The sequence below is a fragment of the Odocoileus virginianus genome, chromosome 27 (genome assembly GCF_023699985.2).
Source record: "Odocoileus virginianus isolate 20LAN1187 ecotype Illinois chromosome 27, Ovbor_1.2, whole genome shotgun sequence".
Lineage (NCBI taxonomy): Eukaryota > Metazoa > Chordata > Mammalia > Artiodactyla > Cervidae > Odocoileus > Odocoileus virginianus.
This window is the reverse complement of record NC_069700.1, coordinates 10,425,607-10,444,319: the sequence shown is the minus strand read 5'-3', so window position 1 is coordinate 10,444,319 and position 18,713 is coordinate 10,425,607. Positions and strand designations below refer to the sequence as shown.

General features: G+C 42.8%; 1 protein-coding gene across 6 annotated transcripts in view; it reads left to right on the top strand.

Annotated features, from left to right (window-relative positions):
- Positions 1-18,713, top strand: part of KIF13A (kinesin family member 13A) — a 215,550-nt gene that overhangs the window by 192,937 nt on the left and 3,900 nt on the right. For 3 of the 6 annotated variants that reach the window (XM_070456186.1, XM_070456184.1, XM_070456183.1), the window contains 10 exons: positions 988-1,112; positions 1,377-1,553; positions 3,228-3,320; positions 3,472-3,628; positions 4,873-4,946; positions 8,111-8,158; positions 9,173-9,278; positions 10,674-10,825; positions 11,337-11,441; positions 17,464-18,252. In XM_070456186.1, coding sequence (XP_070312287.1) covers positions 988-1,112; positions 1,377-1,553; positions 3,228-3,320; positions 3,472-3,628; positions 4,873-4,946; positions 8,111-8,158; positions 9,173-9,278; positions 10,674-10,825; positions 11,337-11,441; positions 17,464-18,252 — 1,826 coding nt within the window. Of the gene's footprint in view, positions 1-987; positions 1,113-1,376; positions 1,554-3,227; positions 3,321-3,471; positions 3,629-4,872; positions 4,947-8,110; positions 8,159-9,172; positions 9,279-10,673; positions 10,826-11,336; positions 11,442-11,780; positions 11,823-17,463; positions 18,253-18,713 lie in introns of all 6 variants that reach the window. The other 3 variants (XM_070456188.1, XM_070456187.1, XM_070456185.1) reach the window with 2 other exon arrangements.

Genomic DNA, 18,713 nt, shown 5'->3' with positions numbered 1-18,713 from the left:
TTGCGGGTGCTCAGGAATCTGCATTTCTGACTGGTGCCCTTTGCTCCCCACCGCCAGTGGTGGTGCTTCTAGACCATGATGACTTGTAACCCTACCTGAAGGGTTATCTGTTATTGTAGCAACTAGATTGAACCTGGGTGAACCTAGGACAAATGTCTTCAATGTGTTTTAGCAGCAAAATCTATTTTCAATATGAACTTGTAAATGGAACCCCATGTGTGGAATATGAGAGGAGAGCTGCTGAGTTTAGGGATGGGAAGGCCCTTCTGCAGGCCCCTTGGGATTCTCAAAGCACAGCCTAAAAACCTCTCTTCTGGAGGGAAGACCAGGAATAGATGAAGACATGGGAGGTTGACTTTGTCTCTTCATATGGGCAATTATTTTAAAAGCTTAGAAGTAGACTGTTACTTCATGAAGCAGTGAGTTCCCCATTATTGGAGGTTCCCCATTATACAAGTAAAGGCTGAATAACTATATCCAGAGATCTGTAAAGAGTGAATCCTTACATTGGGTAGGGCATTGGAGAGGATGGTCTTCAAATTTCTCCCAAATGAACAGAACTTTGTTTCTAAGTTGGTAATTTAACCAATCAAATCTCTAATTTAGTGTAAGTTATATAAGTAGGACCATAAACTGAACACTAGGTTATAAGAGGAATTGGCATCAGAAGGCAGCACAATTCTAAGGGTGTGTTTATGTAGTGAAAATGTTTGCTCCTGGGAGTACATATGGAATATATTCAGTCCATTTTATAGGAGAGTTGCAAAGACATCTTTTTGGCTCCCAGAGTTGTTTCTGTAAAGGATAGAAGCTGTTGTGGACACTGGAATCATTGTTTTAACTGCAGAATAAGGGATGAAAAAGATAAATAAATTGCATTACCTATAAACTTCATCTATAAAAAGCATATTTAAAATTTTGGGGTGCTTGCTTAAAAAAAATCTGGTGTTTCCCCCACTTTTGTATCTGTGCCCTGGACTTCGTCAGCGGATGACCTCAGTGCCAATGAGCAGCTCGTGGGCCCCCACGCATCAGGCGTGAACTCCATCCTCCCCAAGGAGCACGGCAGCCAGTTTTTCTACCTGCCCATCATAAAGCACAGTGACGAGGAGGTAATGGGCCTTTAAGAGTCTCTTAAAAGGGCTTCAGGTTAATGCACATGCCTGTGGGCCTGTCTGCCCATTAAGCTGCTGTGGTCTGGGCTTTTGGGGAAGTGGACTAGGAACTTTAAAAAACAGAATAGATGTGTTATCCAAAAGGTGAGAGAAACCCATCTGTGATTCAGTAGAGTTGCATGTGGTTTTCTAGCTCATGATGTAAAACTGCTACAGCTGAGCTGTCTTATTTCCATGTCCCCCTCCTTCCTGGGTCCCTAGGTTTCAGCCACAGCCTCCTGGGACTCCTCAGTGCATGACTCTGTTCACTTGAACAGGGTCACCCCACAGAATGAGAGGATCTACCTGATAGTGAAGACCACAGTCCAGCTCAGCCACCCGGCAGCTATGGAGCTGGTCTTACGAAAACGGATTGCAGCCAACATTTACAACAAACAGGTAGTAATGGGGCCTGATTCTGCCATTGCATGTTGTTGTTGTTGAGTCACTCAATCGTGTCCGACTCTTTGCGAGCCCATGGACTGTAGCCCGCCAGGCTCCTTCACCCATGGGATTTTCCAGGCGAGAATTACTGGAGGGGGTTGCCATTTCCTCTTCCAGGGGATCTTCCTGACCTGGGGATGGAGCAGCATCTCTTACGTCTCCTGCATTGAAGGCAGATTCTTTACTGATATTTCCCTGGTAGCTCAGCTGGTAAAGAATCCGTCTGCAGTGCAGGAGGCCCCGGTTCGATTCCTGGGTTGGGAAGATCCACTGGAGAAGGGAAAGGCTACCCACTCCAGTATTCTTGGGATCCCCTGGTGGCTCAGCTGGTAAAGAAGCCGCCTGCAATGCGGGAAACCTGGGTTGGGAAGATCCCCTGGAGAAGGGAAAGGCTACCCACTCCAGTATTCTGATCTGGAGAATTCCATGGACGTATAGTCCACGGGGGTCACAAAGAGTCAGACACTACCGAGCAACTTTCACTTCACTTTACCACCCTCACCACCTTTATATGAGCACTAAGTTTCTTGCTCCTTGCTTTCACAAAGTGGTGTTTGGGGGTGTTAATTCAGTGGTTGTGCAAATCACTAACAGGTTATAATCTGATTCTCATTTATCTAAGATGACAGGGTCTGAGGATAGCAGAGCTAAATGTCATTCAGCAAAGAACTCTTCCACCTTGACCAATTTGAGACCCATAATCCTAGGAGGCAGTGAAGTTATGACATTTCTCTGTTTTAAAAATGTTAAATGCCTGGCTCAAGTAGGTTAATGACAAAACCAGGACAAAGGCAGGCTGCATATAAGTCCATCTCCTAATGCCTCCCCAGATCTCATCCCAGAGGCACTGTCAGCAGAACAGATGCTCTGAGCTGATTTCCGATGCTTCCAGGATGGACTGATTAAACCCTGACAGCATCAAGAAGAAAGATAGCAGATGGGATGGGAAAGAGAAGCAGTGAATCCCAGATTTCTCCTAAGAGAGAAATTTTTCCAAATGTACTTTTCCCCCTGGAGTAAAAGATTTTTTTTTTCCTTGAAGAAATTGTACAGCTTAAAAATCACTTTCAGTTTTTTTTTTTTTAAACAGTGGTAAAACTTTTGACAGGCAATATCAATTACATATGATGATGATGTATAGTATGTTAATGTATAATGTGGTCTTCCCAGGTGGCTCAGTGGTAAAGAATTGGCCTGCCAGTGCAGGAGACACAGAAGACCTGGGTTCCATCCCTGGGTGGGCAAGATCCCCTGGAGTAGAAAATGGCAACCCACTATAGTATTCTTGCCTAGAGAATCCCATGGACAGAAGAGCCTAGCAGGCTAAAGTCCATTGGGTCACAAAGAGTCGGACACAACTGAGCAACTAAACATACACACAGTAAAGAGAAGCAACCACAGAAAGCCCTGGCTGGACTGCAGATTCTGTCATCTAATCCCCAAATTTAATAGCTGGATGTTACTGTCCTTCAGGATTAAGGACAAAGATTTTTCCATTCAGTGTTCTTCTGTTTTACTGTGTAGTGTATGTGTATCAAAAACAGTCATTGGTTTTTCTTTTATAATTTATAAAATACTAAATAGCTTATATTTTCCACATTGCTTAATTTAGCTTTCCTTTTCTACCAGAGTTTCACCCAGAGTTTGAAGAGGAGAATATCACTGAAGAATATATTTTATTCCTGTGGTGTAACCTATGAAATAGTATCCAACATACCAAAGGTAAAAAGCATGTGTTACTTTTTTGAAATGTCAGAATCTGAGTATTGGAGAACGAGTTAGGTCTCAAAACTTTTAAACCATTTTCTCACCACAATTTTGAGAGAAATATTGTTCACGTAACAGTAATCTAAGTGCCTGCTTGTCTCCTTAGGCAACAGAGGAGATTGAGGACCGGGAGACGCTGGCTCTCATGGCCGCGAGGAGTGAGAACGAAGGCACGTCGGACGGGGAGACGTATATCGAGAAGTACACTCGAGGCGTGCTGCAGGTGGAGAACATTCTGAGCCTGGAACGACTCCGGCAGGCAAGTGACTGCAGGGTCTGGACTGGAGGGTGGGATCGCCAGCAAGTGAAAACTGAAAGTGGTAGATGCTCAGTCGTGTCCGACTCTTTGCGACCCCATGGACTGTAGCCCACCAGGCTCCTCTGTCCATGGGATTCTCCAGACAAGAATACTGGAGTGGGTTGCCATGCCCTCCTCCAGGGGACCTTCCTGACCCCAGGGATCGAACCCTGGTCTCCTGCATTGCAGGCAGATTCTGTACCATCTGAGAGATCACTAGCCTTCAGCCCAAATGGATAAAGATGAACTTATTTACCAACACACCTTCTCTTTCAACCCATGAGAGAAGGAAGACTTGAGTAGCCATCTCATTAGACAAAACAGTTACTTTGACAAAAGAGTGACACAAATTCCGATGAGTGCCTTTTATTGAACCCCTCCTAGGAAAACCCCATTATTTCATCTTCAAGATGGATGATTGTGGGAGTTGGGCAACAGTGTGAATGTACTTTTTGCCACTGAACTGTACAGTTAAATATGGGTAAAATAGTATATTTTATATTATGCAACTTTAACCACCATAAAAATTTAAAAAAAAATAAATAACCCTGCGAGGTAAATACTGTCATCATTTCCATTTGTAAATGAAAACATTGAGGCTGACAGGAGTTAGCCACCCCGCCCAAGGGCACCCAGCCAAGAATTGGTACAAAGTCAGATATAAACCCAGAACGCTTGACTCTGAAGTCCACATCCTTAACCGCATAATCTCTCTATCCCTAGTTTTTGGACCAAGCTTAACCTCTGTGGCAAGATACTGCCAGGTGAAAATAATCCACTAGGTCATGAAACTCCAGAAGAGGTGTCACTCGATAGAGGCAGTAGAAGTTATGAAAAGTGTGCTTTGACCAAAAAGAGGACCAAGATTGGCATCTGTCAGGAAAATCTTCCTTTAGTGGAAGTCCCACCCAAACTGTGGCAGAGTGAAACACAGAAGCATAAAAGTTGATTGTAATTTCACAAGTGACATGTATCGTTAGTGATATTTCATCCGTGTTTTCTCTACCCACCTATATGTAAATCTGCAGCATAAAATACCTTTAGTGAAAACAATAAGATCCAGTTTTGTAAATACAGGGTGGGGATGGCTTGTAGTGTAGGCTTGAAATGACGTTTATTTCTATACTTTTGAAATCTTTCAAAATAAACATATATTCCTTTTATCATCAGAGGAAGAAAAATCAGTGTCATTTTCAAATTTGCAGGCAGTCACGGTCAAAGAAGCGCTTTCTACCAAAGCTCGGCACCTGCGGCGAAGCCTCAGCACGCCCAACGTTCACAATGTGAGCTTTCTCGTCCAAGTGACTCATCTCAGGGTTTGGGGTGCGGCAAGTCAGGGGAATCAGGTCAGGGTTTATCGGCGGGGAGAATTACATTTGGCCCAGGGTGTCAAGCCTGCGCCTCTGTTCTAGAGATGCCCACCAGAGAGCCATTACAACTAACAGGACTGAGGTGTGTGTGTGTGTGTGTGTGTGTGTGTGTGTGTGTGTGTGTATGTCTGACTGTTTTGCGACCCCATGGACTGTAGCCCACCAGGCTCCAGTGTCCATGGGAATTCTCCAGACAAGAATGCTGGAGCGAGTTGCCATTCCTTTCTCCAGGGGACCTTCCCAACCCCAGGGATCCAACCCAGGTTTCCCGCATTGCAAGCAGATTCTTTACCATCTGAGCCACCAGGGAAGCCCCAAGCTTTTAGTGGAATCTTGCAAATTTCTCTACGTAGAGTTGCATATCCTTGGAAGAAGTTTCTTGGGATGTGACTTGCATGTTGGTTTAAAGATGGTGGGGTCAGAGGTCCTGTGCCAGCGCTTCTGAGTCCTGCTCTCCAGTCTGTGCCTGCTTCTAGCTGCCCCAAGGATCTCACTGTCGGTGTGATAGGGCGCCAGGCACCTCCATGTAGACCCTCCCATGGTGCCTGCTGTTTAGGTTGATGACCTTCCTCAACAAACCATTTCAGCGAGGAAACCCAGTTGACAGACACTGTGTCTAGTGGAAGGCAACACTGTCACAGGAAGAAAGGACAGAGGAGTGCGTGGACCACTTCAAAGTAGGCTCTTTCTCGAAGCCGCAGAGTGAAAGACAGATTCTTTCAAGGAAAACTATGATTTGCTTTCCTATTCTCAAGAATTGCCAGATAATGGTCACAAACATGATGAACATTTATTTAATATTTTTTGATCCTGCATGACATGTAGGATCTTAGTTTCATGACTAGTGATTGAACCTGTGCCCTTGCATTGGCAGCTTGGAGTCATAACCACTGGACCTCCAGGGAAGTCCCCTTGGTGAACATTCATGAAACTTGTCTTACAGTAGTCCGAAAAGCAAATCCCTATAATCACTTTCACACAGATCACTTTTTCTGACCACATTTCAGTTCTTTTAATTGATGAGACTCATAAAGTTGTGAATTGGGGGGGGTGGGGTGGACACAGTTTCTAATTAATTTAGGCATCAAAGAAGAGATCATAATGGAAATTAGGATGTATTTAGAACTGAATGATTAAAAAAAAAATGATACATATACCAATACTTGAGGGATGCATTTAAAGAGGGAGTTCCTTAGCCCTGCTGCTGCTGCTGCTAAGTCGCTTCAGTCGTGTCCGACTCAGTGTGACCCCATAGATGGCAGCCCACCTGACTCCTCTGTCCCTGGGATTCTCCAGGCAAGAATACTGGAGTGGGTTGCCATTTCCTTCTCTATCTTTAGCCCTAATTTTCCTGTTATTTCGTTTGTACTGCAGAATGCTAGATGGTAGAGAAAATGAAAGCACTAGAGCTGTTGTTGGGGATAAAAAAGGAAAACTCATAAATTAAAAAAGACTTATGATATATATCATCCAGTTGCAATGGATGATCTGCTTTGATCCTGACTCAGAATTAGCTGTGATAGTGTTTATAGACATTTAACCACTGGGATATCTGATACTATTTCAGTTCAGTTCAGTTGCTCAGTTGTGTCCGACTCTGTGCAACCCCATGAACCGCAGCACGCTAGGCCTCCCTGTCCATCACCAACTGCCGGAGTCTACCCAAACCCATGTCTATTGAGTCTGTGATGCCATCCAACCATTTCCTTCTCTGTCATCCCCTTCTTCTCCTGTCCTCAATCCTTCCCAGCATCAGGATCTTTTCCAATGAGTCAGCTCTTCGCATGAGAAGGCCAAAGTATTGGAGTTTCAGCTTCAACATCAGTCCTTCCAGTGAACACCCAAGACTGATCTCCTTTAGGATGGACTGGTTGGATCTCCTTGCAGTCCAAGGGACTCTCAAGAGTCTTCTCCAACACCACAGTTCAAAAGCATCAATTCTTCGGCACTCAGCTTTCTTTATAGTCCAACTCTCACATCCATACATGACTACTGGAAAAACCATAGCCTTGACAAGACAGACCTTTGTTGACAAAGTAGTGTCTCTGCTTTTTAATATGCTGTCTAGGTTGGTCATGACTTTCCTTCCAAGGAGTAAGGGTCTTTTAATTTCATGGCTTGAAATCACCATCTGCAGTGATTTTGGATCCCCAAAAAATAAAGTCTGCCACTGTTTCCACTGTTTCGCCATCTATTTGCCATGAAGTGATGGGACCAAGAGTTCCTTGGATTACAAAGAGATCCAAACCAGTCCATCCTAAAGGAGATCAGTTCTGGGTGTTCACTGAAAGGACTGATGCTGAAGCTGAAACTCCAGTACTTTGGCCACCTCATGTGAAAAGCTGACTCACTGGAAAAGACCCTGATGCTGGGAGGGATTGGGGGCAGGAGGAGAAGGGGACGACGGAGGATGAGATGGCTGGATGCCATCACCGACTCGATGGACATGGGTTTGAGTAAACTCCGGGAGTTGGTGATGGACAGGGAGGCTTGGCATGCTGCGATTCATGGGGTCGCAAAGAGTCGGACATGACTGAGCGACTGAACTGAACTGAACTGATGGACCGGATGCCATGATCTTAGTTTTCTGAATGTTGAGCTTTAAGCCAACTTTTTCACTCTCCTCTTTCACTTTCATCAAGAGGCTCTTTAGTTCTTCTTCATTCTGCCATAAGGGTGGTGTCATCTGCATATCTGAGGTTACTGTTATTTCTCCTGGCAATCTTGATTCCAGCTGATACTATTTAGGAATTGCTTCATCTTTTAAGATGCAATAATGATATTATGGTTTTACAAGAGAATAGGAATTCCTTATCTTTTAGAGAGTCATAGACAAATATTTATGGATAAAAAATTTTAAGTTAGAAAAAGAAAATATGAATACTTTTTTAAAGGTAATGATAAATATTACAGCACAATTATGATAAATTCAAATAAATAAGGAAATAATAAATGTTAGGAGAAAGAATGAGGAGAAGGAGAAGGTCATACAACCTTCAACTGTATGTGTGATATTTTATCTAGTTAGTTATGTTAAATGTATAAACCACACTGATGAAACCATTCATCTCTTGCAGGTCTCTTCCAGTCGACCAGACCTTTCTGGCTTTGACGATGATGATAAGGTGTGTGCCTGTGGGCATGGCCAGGTTATTAGTGGGATCTAAGTCTGGAAATTTAGTTTATTTTGGTGTTTTTAAAATCTCTGAACTTCCCACCTTAACCTGATGCAGATCATTGTCTCCACGTGTCCATTCCCAAGTTCAAGTACTTGATGTGAAATTGCTATGCCCTCTGAGTATTACATTGTTACTTAGCATGATACGTTCCATATCAGGATCATTGCATACATAATCAAATAAATATGTGTTTATGGGTCTAACTCTAAATGACTACATCCACCATAGCAAAATCAAAATTATTTCAAATGGGGAAAATTAGGAACTTGAAGTTAAGGATATTGTACAGCATTATCTTATTCATATGTAAGTTATTATTCTGGGGACTATAGATGATTCAGAAAATATCAAAACAGATTATGCCTTCAAGCATTTTAAAATCTAGTCCTTAGAGATGACATTTCCTGAGAAGCTGAAATAAGGTTAGTTAAGTGTATGATAAAAAGGAGGTTTCCCCCTTTAGTATACCAATATCTTTGCCAGCTTGGAAAGTTTTACATATCAAGTATATGTAGAGTAACCATACCACCTAATTTGCCTGGAGCAGTCCAAGCTTATGCCAGGCTACCTAGGAAAAATTATCAATGGAAATGTTTCACTTTCAAGTGTTGTAGGTTGATCTTTAAATTATCTGGTCATCTTAGGTACATAACAAATTTATAAAAGTGGAGCTTTAATGAATCCTGTAGGGGTCCAAAAGAGGATTTCACTATATCTGTAATGATTTTATTAAATCTTGAACAAATAGAATAAACTACCAACATTTCTTCACTCTGGGTATAACCTTGGTTATGATAACACTGGTCATATTGTCCAGTATTTTTCTACATGTTAGATCTATTTTATAATTTAAAAAAAGAGCACATACTGCCATAAAAAGAAATAGGAAAAAACTCCAATCAGGAGTTTTCTCATTTTAGAGGAATGTAATTACACTTAACCCGTGTTTCTACCTTGTAGGGTTGGCCAGAGAGCCAGTTAGACATGTCTGACTACAGCCCGAGTTACCAGGATGTATCGTGTTATGGAACTTTGCCTAGGGATTCACCTCGAAGGAGTAAAGAAGGTAGGGTAAGATATTTTTTTCTGTGTTATCTCTCTATAATTTCTTAGGAAAGGCGTGGGGGGAAATTCTTTTCTAAATAGGCATTTAATAAGATAGAAAGCTGAAATTCTAGTTTGCTAGATGATCCAAAAAGTGTCTTCTTGAATAGAACATATCCTGCTCACTTATTTAATTTTCTTTTCTTTGTATCCATTATATCATCCAATTAATAATAGGCTTTTTGTGTAGCACTTGTAATTTTCAAATCACATTTCATATATCATTTCCTGATTTTGAAATCAGTTTTGAGACACATACAAATCTTATTATTACATTATGGTTAGAGTTCGTTCTTTACCAAAAGCATATCCACCTCCATCATGGTTTTGTGCTCAAATCAAAGTATGTTTTTACAAAAATATGTCTCTGACTCCTAACGAAATTTAAAAAAATGATACCAGAAATGAATTTGGTCAGTGACAACATTATTGCCTAAATATGTAATTTCCTAGTGCCCTGAAAGGAATAGCATTCTTAGAATTTTTCAATCAGCTGTTACCTTACCTACACCTTATATTTTACCTACTATGTTCCTTTGTACCAGTGAATTGAAGAGAAAAATATAGAAGGAGAAATAGAGACCCCAAAAAGTAAAAAATGAGTAAAAGCAAGAAAAAAGGAATTGTCCTTCCGTAGTCATATGGAGCAAGGTGGCTTGAGGGAACAGTGGCTTGCGAGAGAACTCATGTAGTACTCGGTTACTGAGTTAAGATTGAGCCTCTCCTTGCCTTATGCAGGGACAGAAACCAAAAGATGCCAAGATCTTAAAATCCAGCTATGAAAATGAGATATGTAGAAAATAAGCCAGTAAATCAGAAAGTGCCAAAATGCATTTACAGATAATACAGGCTCTGAGAATTCAAAGAAATAGAAAATCAGTGTGAGTTGAAATTGGTCTGTGAAGTGATGCTCAAGCTGCATCTTGACAAGAAGGTAGAAAATTTGGTTTCTGATTTCTTTGCTGCTGTCCAGGCCTTCGATGATTCTTTTTAACTTTGTAGATTCATCTCCATTCTTGCCGACCTATTTTAATGCTCAACCAAATACAGCCATCAGTCAGTATCTGAGGGCCACTGGTTCCCAGAGCCCTTGCGTACAAGTCCCATAGTCAGTCCTCCGTAATCCTCGGAGGCAAAACCCTGAGGCTACTGAGGGCCAACTGTACATTTAATGAAAAAAAATCTATGTGTGAGTGGACCCATGCAGTTCAGACCCGCGATGTTCAAGGTCAGCAGTATTCACACACTGATTCTTTTGTTCCGCCAGATATCCCTTCTGGCTCCATCCCTGCCTCGCTCCCTGTGGGTTGGTTTAAGTGCTGTGTGCCTGTAAACCCGTGCCTTTTGTCTTCCCCAGGTTGTACATCAGAGAATCCTCATGCCTTAACAGTCAGCCCTTTCAAAGCATTCTCTCCTCAGCCACCAAAGTTTTTCAAGCCCCTAATGCCTGTAAAAGAGGAGCATAAGAAAAGGATAGCACTTGAAGCAAGGCCTCTTCTAAGCCAGGAGGTAAATGCTTGACTTGTCTGTACTGTGTACAATAGAATGGACGCTCTGTGCCCCTGCAGAAGTAACGCTTTGCATTAACACAGTCAGATGCCGCAGGTTGGCATGTATGGGTTATCACCCCGTGGATCCTGTTCAGAAATAAATAACCTCTTTCTCAAGCACACAGGGTCATGGTAGAATTTCTTGCTTGTTGTTATTGCTGTTATGTTCCTTGTGCTTATGGCTTTTTTCAGAGTATTTCAAATGAGAAAGAGATGTTCCCTCGGTGTTTTGCAGATAGAAAAGACTTTTTTTTTAATGTGATAAATTCAGTTACACTGTTTGCATAGAATCTGTGTAGTCTTGGGAGATTTTCATCAGTAGCTGAACTCAAGCCTACAGAACTGTTGGCTGCACTAACACGTAATACAAGTGTTTGTATTGCTTTTCTAACGTGCACGTACATACTTAAGGTGTGTCTCGGCCATGGCCGTCTCCTGTGTGATGCATCTGTGTGTCTTAACCTTTGCAGAGCATGTCTCCACCTCAGGCACATAATCCTGGCTGCATTGTGCCCTCGGGAAGCGATGGCAGCCGCATGCCAGTAGAACTCAATAGCAAACGTGAGAAGAAGATTGTAAGTCTGGAACCATTTCTGTCCTATTGCCTGGTGGTGGGTTTAAGGCCCTTTCACAGACAATCATCCAAATACTTTAGAAGAAATTAAGAGATGTATTGAGTCTTGGCTTTTTTTTTTTTCTTCTGACACATGTGACCATCAGTAATGAAATTTTGCATGAATGTGGCTGTGACCTGTGATTTTTCTGTGTTCCATTTACTGATTTATTATTATTTTGCTTAGTATAAATTTGCTTAGAAAGAAAAAGACACCTTTCATGATTCTGGTCTTTCAAATGTGTAACAATCACTTGAACTAATATTGAATCTTTCTAATGAACCTGTACATGTTGCCCAGATTCTGAAGTTAATCTACCTTGAGGAATTGCACTTACTTGGAGTAAGTAATCCTGCATTTAGGTGTGGGTGTGTGATAGCTTTTCTTGTGTTGCCTGATGCTGTTGCCAAGATTATCCTGTAGTCTGTTGCTGCTCCGCCATCCATCACCGGCCATCCCCGTTATCTGGATCTCTCAGGTAGCCTCTTTACATTCGCTGGCAGAATAGATTCCAGCTCCCTCGGTGTCAGCCTTGCTTTCAGGATGGCTTCTCTGTATTTTACCATGGGTAGGTTGAAACTCTACCTTAAAAACCTCATTCCCTAGCACTTGGTTTTCACATTTCAAATTTGAGAAATGTTTTTTAGAACACGACATACTAGGCACTGGGGATCATAAGTGCCACCTCAATTTAAAAACAGAAGTGTGTGCTCTGGGGCCTGGAGAGAATTCTCAAATTCTATGTCTCAGCTTTCGTACTCCTGTGGTTCCCCAGGCTTCGAAAATGGGAGGCAGCTTGGAGCAGGAGGGGTCTGCTTGCTGCTCTCGTCTGCATGCGGTCGGCTCTGCGGGCAGAGCGTGGGCCCTTGCCTTCCCCAGCTACCCCATGTCAGATTGTCATCAGCGCGGGGTCTTTTGTTTGAACCTCTAGATTCTAGAAGATGCTGCTGATGCACACGGTGTGATGCTAACTAGAACCTCCCCCTGGATGTGCAGCAAGCCAGGCTCCTGCATGCTTGGAGCGCTCGGGGATCATAAGAAATGAGCTGCTCATTCTGCCTGTCCATTGAGGAAAGAAGGAAAGGCACCATTGTCCCCTTCCGTCTCTCTCTCTCTCTTCCCCACTTTGTGCTCTCTCTGGTCCCCTCCCTAATCCCTGCGGGAGAAGAGCTTGCACACCAACAGCCGCTCCGCGTCTCCCCCAAAGTTAGCGAGCTCTCCAGTCACACACTCGACTCCCGCTGCTTAACCTAAGGGCTGCAGCCTGGGCCAAAGAGCGTGTGTGCGCGCGTGTAGTCGCTCAGTCGTGTCTGACTCGGCTACCCCCTGGACTGTAGCCCGCCAGGCTTCTCTGCCCATGGGATTCTCCAGGCAAGAGTACCGGAGCGGGTTGCCACTTCCATCTCCAGGGGATCTTCCCGACCCAGGGATCAAACCTGCGTCTCCTGCATTGGCAGGTGGATTCTTTACCACCACGCCACCTGGGAGGGCCCAGGTTAAAGGAGCCAGGGCCTAATTTTGTTACCGCTTCAGTTCTCTGGCTGGCTGACTATCTGTTTATTGACATGGCACCCACCTACACAGTGCATGGGTACTCCATTGTAACCTATCTGAACCATACGTTTTGGTAGAACACACCATCAAGAAATTGCTGGATGGCCCTTCAGGGCTGCCCCGCAGATAGTCTCACAGTTCACAATCTGCTTCGTAGTTGTTTTCTTCACTTTCCTTTAATTATTTTAAAATAAAACCCATCTCAGGACTGTTAGCTAGCAGAGAGTAGGATAGAACTAGATTCTCTTGATCCAAGTTCTGAGCAGCAGTTAGATTCTCTGTGATCAGACACACCATGAAACCCACTAATCAGGGTTTGATGGAGCCATTTTTCTTGCTGAGGTCTTACTTGAGAGACTTGCATCTACTTTCTTAGAAATCTGGCTCACTGCAGACTTTTCATCTCTGAAACTATTGAACCATTTGATTTATTTCAGATAGCAGCTTTTCCAGGATGTTTCAGTAGATTTTAAGGGTATTACTTGCTTGAACTGAGGTTCTAGTTTCTGTTTGGGAAGCTTTCATTTTATTTCTCCTCTTATAAGTGGATATAAACTGATTTATTCCTGAGTTCCTATTCACTTTCTTTCCTTTTCCACTCTTAGAAAAATAGAAGGCAAATCAGTGGTTCAGTCTGATCAAAGGAGTTTGAAATCATGTTGAGAAGCAATATGGGGACATTGTTTCTTTTATTTTTCAGCCCATCCAATTACCAAAGTAACCTGTCATTTCACATAAAATATAGTAAATATAGCTGTGCTTGATTCTTCAAGCAATATTTTGTTGTCTCATCCAATTTAGGAAGATAGACAAATGTACGTTGTGCCTTCCATGACTAAGATAAAAGTAACAGGACGTCTTTGCAGTCTCTCTTTTAAAGTCATGAAGCAGACAGAAGAGCAGAAAGAAAGTCAGTTCTCCCTCTCTTGAATCCTGCACAGACAGCATATGGTTTTTGTCTCTCATCTTACAGAGGAAGAAACGCGAGACTTGTTGAGTGATTTGCCCAAGGTCTCACAGTAAACGAGAACATGGGAACAAAAGCCCCATCCATCAGTAGAATGGGCTGACATCCCAGTGACTCCCGGGGCTCCCAGTCACAGGGCAGTTTCATCACCCTGCTGCTGCTCTTTCTTCAAAGGGTCCACCCTCCCCTTAGTACCATGGACAGAAGTACTAGGGACCCTTGACTGATGGAGTCTTTCTGAAAACAGAGACCATCAGGTAGATAACTCATGAGAATGGGAGTGCAAATGACTTTCATCAGGGAAAGTCCTTACAGAAGGTCACTGCTTTAATGTGAGTTTTGATTCTCCTTAAAATCAAGGTGTTTCCTCTAGAGGTAAATATCAGCTGCATAAAGTGAATCTCAAAAAATCAACTCATGAACATAATAGCCTCAGAGAAGCAGGAGAACTTGACTCTTGAGTCCTACTTTTAGGATGAGTTTTCACTCTGTCCTTAAGACATAGTAGGGAGGTGCTTAGTTTAGTCTCCTTTAAGGTAAATGATAAATAATATCACTAGCATAAAATGTTTCTAATATGTAAAATGGATAAACAACAAGGTCCTACTATATAGCACAGGGAATATATTCAGTACCTTGTAATAACCTATCATAGAAAAGAATATAAAAAAGAATGTGTGTGTGTGTGTATATATATATATATATATATATATATGTATGTATAACTGATTCACTCTGTTGTACAACAGAAACTACCACAGCATTGTAAATCAACTATGCTTCCATTTAAAATTTAATAAAATATACAGAGTGAAGAGATCCTGCCAAAAAGAAAAAGTCTGTCTAACCAAATTCCTTTAAAATTCAGTTTAAGCCACTTAAGTCCTCTTTTCTCCTTGGAAACCATAACTCCATAAACTTTCTGTTTCCCTTTACATGTTGGAAAATGATTAACCTCTACTCAGTTTTATTTTTTCTGGAACTAGTTGTTCCTATTCCTTTAGCCTTTCTCTTTAGGTCACTCCCAACCCCACCCCAGGTGCCTCACTTTGTCCTGATCCCTATTTGTTTTTGTAGACCCTTCAGTCTTACTAAAGTCATTCTGAATTGTCTATCTTTCTGATTTTAATATATGTATACCTATTTCTACACATTAAATTTGTGATTGAATGTTTCACTCCGCAAAGTTATATTTTAGGTTGACCTTTCCTCGGTGTTCAGAAGAAATAGCTGCAAGCATTAAAAGGGACCCAGAATATTTAATTCTCATCTTCAAATTTGGTTTTCTTCCAACAACTAACTTTTTAGTAATCAATTGCATCATGTACTCTTGGGCTTGGGGATTACACTTCTTTGCCAGCTTCAATTAGAAGGAATTATAAGAGAAACAAACACTTGAAATCCAATTTGGAATCTGAACAAGTCTAGCAGTGTGTGTGCTAAATTGCTCAGTCGTGTCTGACTCTTTGTGGCCCCATGGACTGTAGCCCTCCAGGTTCCTCTGTCCGTGGGATTTTCCAGGCAAGAATGCCGGAGTGGGTTGCCATTTCCTACCCCAGAGTATCTTCCCAACCCAGGGATGGAACCCTCATCCCTTGTATCTCTTGCATTAACAGGCAGATTCTTCACCACTGGGAATGAAGTCGAGTAGAGAATCTAGAAAATAGAGCGAAGGTTACAGATGCAGACAGTTCTGTCCAATTTGTGCCCTTTTTTACAAACGTTTTCCCCAGCCCCTGGGGAGAGCAGTCTCTACCCCACCCCCGTTTAAACAGTGCTGTTAATACTTGATTAAAATATAGTTAAAGATAAGAAAGCAAGGTCAGTATTGCCAAAAATTTGGTTTGCTAATTTCTGGAATTTTATCACTGATATTTAATAGTCACCTCTGATTAACAGTCAAGGAATGAAGACTAGTGATGCTTTTAAATCATTTATATTCAGACTGTTTTAAAATCTTAAGAAACATTAAAACACAGCAAGCTATTTTTTAGGTATTTAGCATCTTGTGAGATAGGGAGTGTTGCTGTGAAATTCAGTGGATGAAATTTATGTTCATTTGTGAATTCCATTTACTGTTTCTGTGGAGTGAGTTCTTCCTTCCCTCCCCATCCTTCTCTCTCCCCAACCTCTTCGCTCTCTTGAAATGAATAAGGGTAATGTTTTCAGGTCTTTACAGTCACCGTGTTGTTTTACTGAGTGAAAGGTCATCCACCCAGCAGTGTCCAGGGATGTCCTAAGAGCAAGGCCCCACTGTTGTAACTCCCCGAGGGCAGGGGCCATACCTGTCTTTGCTCAGCATTGGTATTCCTGGTTCTTTGGACAATGACTGGCACGTAGAGGATGCTTAATGCATATTTGTTGAACGAAAGTCACATTTTAGAAGAGAAACGGAATACTTGCTGTGTCATCAGATGTTTATAAGGTTAATTAGAAATGACTGGATAGTAACAGGCAAAAGGAGGAGATGGCGACAGAGGAGGAGATGCTTAGATGGCATCACTGACTCAATGGATGTGAACTTGAGCAAACTCCGGGAGATAGAAAAGGGAAGCCTGACATGCTGCCTGCAGTCCATGGGGTCACAAAGAGTTGGACACGACTTAGCAACTGAACAAGAAGATAATACTATTATTTTTTATTTGAAAAGTGTCCTACATTGTTTTCCACCAAATATAAAAGAATCATTCACTTGGGAAGAGAGTGGAAGTTGATAATACCTACTCTTGCATATTTACCAACCTTTATAAACAGAATCCTAAAGCTGTTTGACAAAGGAGATTTTCATGTAATTCATACTGTCTTCCTCACCTTGTAGTCAGAGGCTTTATCTCTGCTTCTCAAAAACCCTGGAATAACAGTCGTTGCCAGATTTAGTATTTTACACACAGTGTTTGGTGGAATACTGAGAATGGCTATTGAAATTGTGTTCTTTGCCCTTTTGCTCTTGTGGGGGCCTTTATTTCCTGCTTTTCCTTCTCATAGTATAGCCCAGAAACTGTTTGCAAATCATCTTATTTTTCTGTACTCTGCTCCCCGAGGTGAGGATTGTGAGAATAAAACAGCAGCCTTCCCAGCCTCTGTAGTCCCTCTGCTCATTTAATTAGAAAAGGGAAAACCTCCAACTGGAAGCTAATCATGAGGAACTAATCAAAAGGCCACTGTACTTCCTTCCATCCTTGCCCTTAAAGCAGGAAAGGTTTCTAATTATTAGCATTGAGTGGGCACCGAAGAAATAAACCTCCTGCATCTTGAATGGTAAGCGTTTCATGCTCATAGATCTCTGAGGATAAGGTACCTGTGTCCACAAACAGGTGACAGGATTTAACCAGACTCAGGAAGGAAAAAGAAAAATTCCTAAACGTGTGAAGGCCAATGGCTTTAACAGTCAAGTATTTGAAACTTGTCTCAACCATCCAGTCGCTATGAGGAGCTCATGGCTGACTTGCTTTGTTTCCGTAGGACTCTGAGGAGGAGGAAAACGACCTAGAAGGTCTCAGCCGGAAGCTGATAAGTTCACAGCCTTATGTACCTGTGGAGTTCGCCGACTTCAGCGTTTACAATGCCAGCTTGGAGAACAGGGAGTGGTTTTCTTCCAAGGGCGATCTGACGAACTCAAAGGCCCTAGAGAAGGAGGTGTCCCGCAGCCCCACCACCAGCAGCATCACCAGCGGCTACTTCTCCCACAGTGCCTCCAACGCCACCCTGTCCGACATGGCGGTCCCTTCCAGTGACAGCTCAGATCAGCTGGCCCTTCCGCCGAAGGACACAGACTCCAGCGAGCATCCCGGACCGTCCCTCGTGCAGGATTTCAGACCATCCTCACACAAAGAGTTGACAGAACTAGAAAGAGGCTCGGGAAAGGAAAAGATGACCGAGGTGCCACTCAAGGGAAACAGTGCCTTAGCCAAAGGGAGCCCATTGCCCCCCAGCATCCCAGAGGAAAACTCCAGAACCCCCTGGAGGACCAGCTCGTGTTCAGAGCAGGATGCCGGCTCCAGCAAACACGGCCAGCCGGCCAGGGAGTTCTGCCCCAGGGAGGTGACCGTGGAACACACCACAGACATCCTCGAAGATCACTCTTTCACAGAGTTTATGGGTGTGTCAGATGGGAAAGATTTTGATGGTTTGACAGATTCTTCTGGAGAACTTTCTAGTAAGAGAAACCTACCAAATACGACAGACAGCAGGAGTGTCTCACATGGGCCACAGGACCCTGGCCAGCTGTGTTCCTCGGCAGAGAATGACCAGGTGACACATTCCAGGGGTGGTCCTTTGGGTCCCGTGGTATCAGTGATGGCCGCTCATTATGCCCCAACCCCCAGAGGCCCTTCCTCACGGTGACTTAGTAGGAGAGATTCATCCAGGTGTTTCTGACAGGGTCCGTGAACCCTCTTGAACCATGCTCACATGCTGCCCAGCTAGCTGGCTATGGGGGAACACATCTGTAAGTCTACTTTCTTAGTCTCAGAGGGGAACTATGACTTACATAGGACCTATGGCTTTTTTACCTGATATATAGGTTCCTGTTGAATTAATCATTCACATGGATAAGGATCGATCTCGTATTCATTCCCTGAGATGTTTAATTCCTGGCTATCTCAAAGGGTTCTGATATGAAATGTGGTAGATTTCATCAAATCAGTGATTTCTTTTATTAGATACACCTTTTTTTTTTTTTTTTTTGCCAAACCGTGAGACATGTGTATCTT